The sequence below is a fragment of the Octodon degus genome, unplaced genomic scaffold (genome assembly GCF_000260255.1).
Source record: "Octodon degus isolate 3935 unplaced genomic scaffold, OctDeg1.0 scaffold00002, whole genome shotgun sequence".
NCBI lineage: Eukaryota > Metazoa > Chordata > Mammalia > Rodentia > Octodontidae > Octodon > Octodon degus.
The window spans coordinates 28,157,185-28,164,769 of NW_004524578.1; the positions used below are offsets into that span (position 1 = coordinate 28,157,185).

Consider the following 7,585-nt stretch of genomic DNA (forward strand, 5'->3'; position numbering starts at 1 on the left):
TTCGGAACCGGGGATTGAACTCAGACCCTTGCACTTGCCAGGCAAACGCTTATTCTACTGAGCCATCTCCCCGGCCCCCAATATGCCTTGTTTTAAAAAGTAGCATGTCATATGGAAACAAAGCTTTATGAAAAGGGACAGGAAAAGGGGTTGGAAAGAGGGTAGAGGAATGGGAAGAAAAGAGGAACTAAAATATATTATGTATAGGTACAGATTCCCTATGGTGATTTTAATCATTTTTAATTTTTTTTAAATCACGTTTGTCTACATTGTGCCTTAAATATAAACTTAATTTTTTAAAAAGAGGCAGCATTCCATCTGATTTCTGAATGGTCAGAGAGAGCCATTTGGAAATCTAAGACCATTATGGTCAGAAGAAATTATTGTAAAGTCATGAGAAAAGGAGTAATAATACATTTGGAAAAAGAAGGCTTGGGCAGCTGGAGCACAGTGAATGAGGGCAATGGTTGAGATGAGGCTAGAGTCTGATCACATAGGGCCTTAGATACTACGTTCCAGAATTTGTGTTATGCTCTAATTATAGTCATAAGTTATTTGGCTTACAGATAGAGTATAGCACTTCTTTTGTTAAAACTTGTGAACATGAGGGAGATTATGGGTTCTGTCTCCGTACCAAGATAGATGATAGATAGGTAGATAGATCAGTGAATTAACCTGTTTCATACTTTTCCTGTGCAGAGCTCAAAGAAACATGTTACCACTACATGTTTTGAAAGGATCATATGTACATGGTCTGATTTTTTTCCATATTAGTTTTTAGACTGTTGACAACACAGAAATTTGTATGTTCTGGATATTTTAAGTAACTTTTTGTTCTTTGTTTGAGACAAGATCTTTCTTTGTAGGTCAGACTGGTCTTTAGCTATGTAGCTCAGCCAGGCCTCAAAGTCACTGCAATCCTATTTTGGCTTCCCAAGTGCTAGGATAGCAGGGCTGTGCTAATACACTTGCCTAATTTGAATTAATTATCGCAGCTTGGGACTGGGGAGATAGCTCAGCAGTCTTAGGACCTGGGTTAGATCCCTGGTAACTCATGCCCACATGCTGTGCTGCCATGCTGGCCACTGAAACTGGACGTGATGGTATATGTCTGTAATTCCAGCACTGGGTAGGCTGAAACAAGAGGATCAGTACAAGTCTGAACTGCGTAGCAAGACCCCCTACCAAATCAATCAAACCTGTTTATTTTATTTATTTATTTATTTATTTATTTTTTCTGTATTTAGGACAGGGTCTACCTATGTACTTACTATGTAGTGAGTCTCCTGTTTTTCAGCCTTCCAAGCACTGGGATTACAGGTGTGCGCCACCATGCCTAGTCTCAGTCCCTGGCTCAGAATGCCTTGGGGGCAGGGCTGGCACAGCACACCAGGGATCAAACCCTGGCTGCTGTGCTCTGCCTAAGCATGTGCTTTGGTCTGCTGAGCTATCAGGCTGGCCCTCATAAATAAATAAATGATTGAGAAAATTTTTTTTAAAACATGAAGGTTTTTGTGATTACCTTCCACTTAGGATCATGTTTTCAAGGTTCTTTTATGCTGTGGCACATATTAATACTTTGTACTACTTTGTTTAGGTTATTTATATTGTTTTACTCTTTTTAGCCACCACAAATTGCCTTTTTTCTTTCTTTCTTTTTTTTTTTTTTTTTTTTTTGTGGAACCAGGAATTGAACTCAGGCCCTTGCACTTGCCAGGGAAGCGCTTATTCCACTGAGCCATCTCCCCAGCCTCCCACCCCCTTTTTTTTCTTTTAAAAACCCTATGGGGGGTGTGTGTGTATGTGTGTGTGTGTGTGTGTGTGTGTGTGTGTGTATGTGTCGTTTTGTTTGCCTTGGTATTTGACGTTTAGTTTGCTTATCTTATGTATAGTATAAGTGCTTTGTCCAATGTGGCCTTGTTCCTGTTGGGTTTAATGACATCCTTTTGTTTTTCAGTTGAATTGATGAAAAGTAGTATAAGGAAACTGAAATGATTGTCCTCCACCTGTTTGGTTCTTTGTTTTATTATCTGGAAAAAATGCTTACATAATAAATGAAACTGCTTCTTAGCCAAAGTTTTGTTTTCATTTTCTTTTTTTTGTGTGTGTGTGTGTGTTTTCATTTTCACCCCTTTCAGAGCATTCTTCTTAGTGATGAGTCAAGTGAGGCAGATTCTCAGAGTGAAGAGGATGATGATGAAGAAGAGGAGCTCAATCTCAGCAGAGAAGAGCTTCACAATATGCTCCGACTACACAAATATAAGAAGCTTCATCAAAATAAGTTTAGTAAGGACAAGGAGGTGAGACTCTCAAAAGAAAACTCAAGCCTTTATGCTGGGTATTCCGTTTCTGGTTTATAGTGCTAGTAGTTGTTAACCACTTTATTTGTTTTGAGACAGGGTCTAACAATGTAATTAATGGCTGCCTTTGAACTCCCTACATAGCTAACCAATGCTGGCCTCAAACTTGGACAGTGCTTACAGTGATTTTCCTATGTTAGCCTCCTGAGTACTGGGATTACTGGTGTGTGCACATGTGTGTGCACACCTGCTGATGCACATGCACATGCACTACCTTACCCCACTCTTCACAGCTTTATTGATACAATTTGCATAACAAAAAGTCAGTCTGTTATATGTTGATTTTAGTATTTTTCCATCATGTTATTGTCACCCTTGTCTTAATTCCAGAAGTTTCATCTCTAGAAAGAAGCTACATTTTCTTAAACCATTGGCCATCATTCTGTTTTCCCTAGTTGTCAGGCAACCAGCTCCCAGTTCACCTTCTTTCTCCATAAATGTGCTCATTCTAGGTATTTCATACAAATGGAATCCCTTCTTTCTCCATAAATGTGCTCATTCTAGGTATTTCATACAAATGGAATCATGCAGTGTGTGATTCTTTGTGTATAGCTTCTCTTGCTTAGTGTAACATTATCAAGGTTCATCCATGTTGTATGTAGCATTATTTATTGCCAAATATATCATTAATTTATATTACTCTTGGTTATATATTGAGTTGTGTAGTAACTCCATGTTACCTCTCAAATTATAAATGTTAGTGAGTATTAATGCATTTGGTCTTTGAAAATACTATCTTATAAATACTCCTTTGCTTTACATCCTAATGTGAGAATGATTATAGCTTTGTTTTTGTTTTTGTAATACTGGGAATTGAGCCCAGGCCTTGTGCATACTAGACAAGCATTCTGTCCAACCCTACAGGGTTGGTAGTTCTAAGCGACAACTAATTAAAAACTGTTACCAAAGCTTTCGGATTTTTGCCAGAAATGTAGCTCATTGTACCTTGTGAACCATAGCATTTTTGGGATTTTTTTGGAGTATTGGGGTTCAAACTCTGGACCTTGCATTTGCTAGGCAGGTGCTTATGCTGTTGAGCTATCTCCCCAGCCCTATTGCATATTTAAAGGTTGACAATTCTCCAGCAGTTTCTGAAGGTCTAAACTTAATTCAGAGAAGTTTCAGTAATATGCTGAAATATAAACTTATAGAAGTGACAAATAGTAGAGTATCTGACAGTTTTGATAGTGTTTCTTTTTTTCTGTTTTTAGGTGTTTTTTTTTTTTTGTTTGTTTGTTTGTTTTGTTTAGACAGGGTCTCGGCAGTCTTCTGGCCTCAGCCTCTTGAGTTCTGGGGTGATAGTATTGTATCACCATACCCAGCTGGATTTGGTTTTTGAGATGAGTTCTCAGCTGTCCTTGAATCCTCTGTGTAGCTTACATTGACCTCTGCCTCAGCCTCATGAATGCTAGGATTGTGTACCACCTCACCTGTCATGTCACTTTTTTAAGTTTAGTGCTGGGGCTTTGGAGATAGCTGTCTAAGCACCTGCCTGGCAAGCACAAGGACCTACCTAGGTCATGCCATGCTGGCGCTGTGTGGGCCATTGAAACCGGGTATCGAAGAGTATGCCTGTAATCCCAGCACTGGGGAGGCTGAGACAGGAGGATCACTATGAGTCTGAGCTGCATAGCAAGACCAGTTAAAAAAATAAATAAAAATAAAGTGTAATGTTGAGACATGGAAATATTTTCTTTCTTTTCCTTTTTGTAGTACTGAGAATTGAACTCAGGACCTTTGCACTGAGCTCCATCCACAACCCTTTTTTAACTTTTTTGATTTTTGAGACATATTCTCATCAAGTTACCTAGGCTTCACTTGAACTTGTGATCCTCCTGCCTTTGCCTCCCAAAATGCTGGGATTACAGGCATGTTTTGCTACACCTGACTATATTTCTTCTTATAGTCTTGATCTGAGGCACTTAGATGGGTACTTCAAATATTTGCTTATTTTAAAAATTGATGTAAAAGATACTCAGTTCAATTTTGACCCTTAAGTGGGCCTTTTAATACTTTTCCATGTTCCTCTTCTATCCTAGTTTCAGTCCCCGGATAACTCATTTGGCTGTAACCCAGGAAGAAGCTGTCTACTTGATTTTTTTTCTTCAGACAGGGTCTCGCTTTGCAGTTTAGGCTGGCCTTAAACACTAGGTAGCCCCAGCTGGCTCTGAACTTGTCACGCTCCTTCTGCCTTAGTCCCCCAAAGTGCTAGGATTACCGATGTACATATCACATCCAGCTACTTGACCTTAATTCTTTTTTTTTTTTTTTAAATGTATGTGGTATAGGGTCTCACTATGCTGCTCGGAGTCATAGTGATCCCCCTGTTTCCAGCCTCCCCAGCGCTGGGATTACAGGCATGGGCTACCATGCCCAGTCTCTGACTGCTCAGCACACCCTGAGGTGGGGCTGGCATGGCATGTGGTGCCAGGGATTGAACCTCGGTCCCTGTACCTGCCTAAGTAGGTGTTTAGTCCACTGAGCTATCTCGCCAGCCCTTATTTTTTTACTTATGCATTGGTAGTAAATGAGACAGTGTGAGATTTATGGGTCAATTTATTTTATTTTATTTATTTATTTAGAGTTTTTTATTTTTTTTTTTTTTTTTTTTTTTTTTTTTTTTTTGGTGGAACCAGGGATTGAACTCAAGCCCTTGCACTTGCCAGGGAAGTGCTAATTTTATTGATGGGTTAATTTAAATGTTTGAAAGGATTTAGTGCTTCCTGGATGGAGAAAACTGTTCATATATTAGAATTCTGACAACACAGTTGCCACACATAATAATGGCAGCCTCTTTTAGTGGAAGATGAAGAGAGAAGTCTTGAAAGATTGGAGAATTGGAATGATTGGTAGATAAATGTCAATAAACCTCAGGAACCTAATAATTCCATGGACTAATTGGTAATAGGAATATGGTTGGTTCTTTTCTTGCTGATTAATTGCCAAAGGAAACCTTTTTGTAGGGAATTAATTTTACCTCATATGTATATGAAGAATAAGTAAATACTCTGGCAAAGATTCAGAAGTTGAATAATGTTTCCTAAGTTTTTCCAGCAGCCTGTCTTATGCATAGCAGTTGAACCAATTTCACTTTGAAGTAAAGGAAGTTTTTTGATGTATTAAATTCCTGTTGGTCTCTATTGAGAAGAATATTTAAGAGTAATTTCCTTTGGCTTAGCATTCTGTAGTAAGTATGACTCGAAGACTGTGCTATGAAATACAAGCCCATCACAGTCTTTGCTTTTTTCAGTTACAGCAATACCAGTACTACAGTGCAGGCCTGCTCTCAACATATGATCCCTTCTATGAGCAGCAACGACATTTACTTGGACCCAGAAAAAAGAAATTCAAGGAGGACAAGAAGCTTAAAGGTTAGCATGCTGAACTGCCTTGCACATTTATGTATTCTTAGTTTCAGGTTTTGTGTGGTCTATTGATGCTTTTGGAGTTTAGATATATTATACAGTATAGAAGTAATTAGTATAAATTTGCTTAATCTGAACAATCCTAGACTCTTTTCTAATTAGTAGTATTGTTAGCCTTTTTTTCATATTTGGTTGAGGGTCTTTCCCATGATTAGATTTAAGAACTAGAGATTCCTAGCCAAAAGTTTAGGCCAGTTTATTCCTTTTAACTTTTAAATTCTCTCCCAATATTGACAATGTTCTGGGATGGGGGACAGTTGGTTCTGCATAGGGAAATATGAAGAGTAACCTGAAATGTTTGGAATAAATTATAGTTGTTGCTCTCTGAGGTGTTTTAAAATAGATACTTCCTGATGGTCTTCAGTAGTGTTCGCATGTTTGTGAGGAAGTGTCCTTCCGTCCTTACTGAGCTCTAAGCAGTTGGAAACCGGGGAGGAAACAGGAAGGGAAAATTTTAAACTATTTCTGTAATGCAGAGTTTTTTCCCTTGAAAATATGAATTTTTCTCAAAAGGCCTGTTTTTGGCCTTCTTTCTTGTCTACCCTATCTTTTTTAAATTACTCATTTTCTCATCCTCTGCTTCTCTCAAACTGACTTAAATTTTCATTCTATGTATGATTTTTTTTTCTCACCAATTTTACTGTCATACCCACATATGAGTTTTTCTCTCTTGACACTTTCCTGTGTAGCTACCTTTGCTGCCATCAGGTAGAAGTTGTGTCCTTCCCTTTGACCATTACTTGTGCCCAGTAATGCTTTGTAAACCTCCTTTGCTGATGTTTAATTCAATAGAAACTTTGATCTTGGGGTTTATTCTGTATTTCTCTTTGATGTAAGCAGGAACAAGTTCTTTTCCAGGAAAGTACATTGGAGTGACATATTGGAAGCTTGAGGTAGCACAAGAAAGCAACTAGTGTTTTCTTTCTTTTCTTTTTTTTTTTTTTTTTTTTTTTTGCTCCAAATGCCTTCAGGGCAGGTTTGGCTGGCTTGAGCTGTGGGGATGGAACCACAGCAACCTGAGCCTGACTGTTTTGTTGAAGCAGCCACTTAAAGAACTGAGCTAAGGGGCAGGCCCCCAACTAGTTTTTTCTTAAAGTGATGAGGATGTGCTGTGGTTCTCTCCTGTGTAAGGGAATTGATACAGCCTGTGTCTGTTTCCTTTGCAGCCAAGTTGAAAAAGGTGAAGAAAAAAAGACGAAGAGATGAAGAACTTTCCTCTGAAGAATCTCCTCGTCGTCACCACCACCAGGCCAAAGTTTTTGCCAAGTTTTCTCATGATGCACCTCCCCCTGGTACCAAGAAGAAGCACTTATCCATTGAACAGCTCAATGCTCGTCGCAGGAAAGTATGGCTCAGCATTGTGAAAAAGGAGCTACCAAAGGTAAGGACTGCAGATGCCTGCGAGCCAGTGGAGTGGGAGAATGCTTTCTTCCCCACTCTCTTGAGACTGAGCTGTAACAGCCACATCCATTACAGACAGGTCAGAAAGGAAGCTAATCTGTTGAATTAGACACTGCTGAGTAGTGCTGTTTTCAGTTAACTTTTTTCTAAAATTTGATCAGAATTCACAAGACAGTGGTTATGCTTATTTTTTTAAATATTTATCTGTCTTATCTATTTGGTACAGGGTCTCACTACATAGCTTGAACTTATAGTGATCCTTCTTTCTCAGCCTCCTCAGTGCTGAGATTACAGATGTGCGCCACCAAACCCGGTTTCGACTGTGGTTACATTTATTTTTTTATTTTTTATTTATTTTTTTAAAAAATTTTATTTATTTGTGTGTGTGTGTGTGTGTGT

The 7,585-nt window shown here is 38.7% G+C and overlaps 1 protein-coding gene across 3 annotated transcripts in view; it reads left to right on the forward strand.

Moving 5' to 3' along the window:
* The window catches only part of Ino80 (INO80 complex subunit), a 136,603-nt gene that overhangs the window by 24,505 nt on the left and 104,513 nt on the right, over positions 1–7,585 (forward strand). For all 3 annotated transcript variants that reach the window (XM_004623395.2, XM_023711425.1, XM_023711429.1), the window contains exons 5-7: positions 2,139–2,300; positions 5,611–5,731; positions 6,952–7,166. In XM_004623395.2, the coding sequence (XP_004623452.1) occupies positions 2,139–2,300; positions 5,611–5,731; positions 6,952–7,166 (498 nt within the window). The remainder of the gene's footprint in view (positions 1–2,138; positions 2,301–5,610; positions 5,732–6,951; positions 7,167–7,585) is intronic.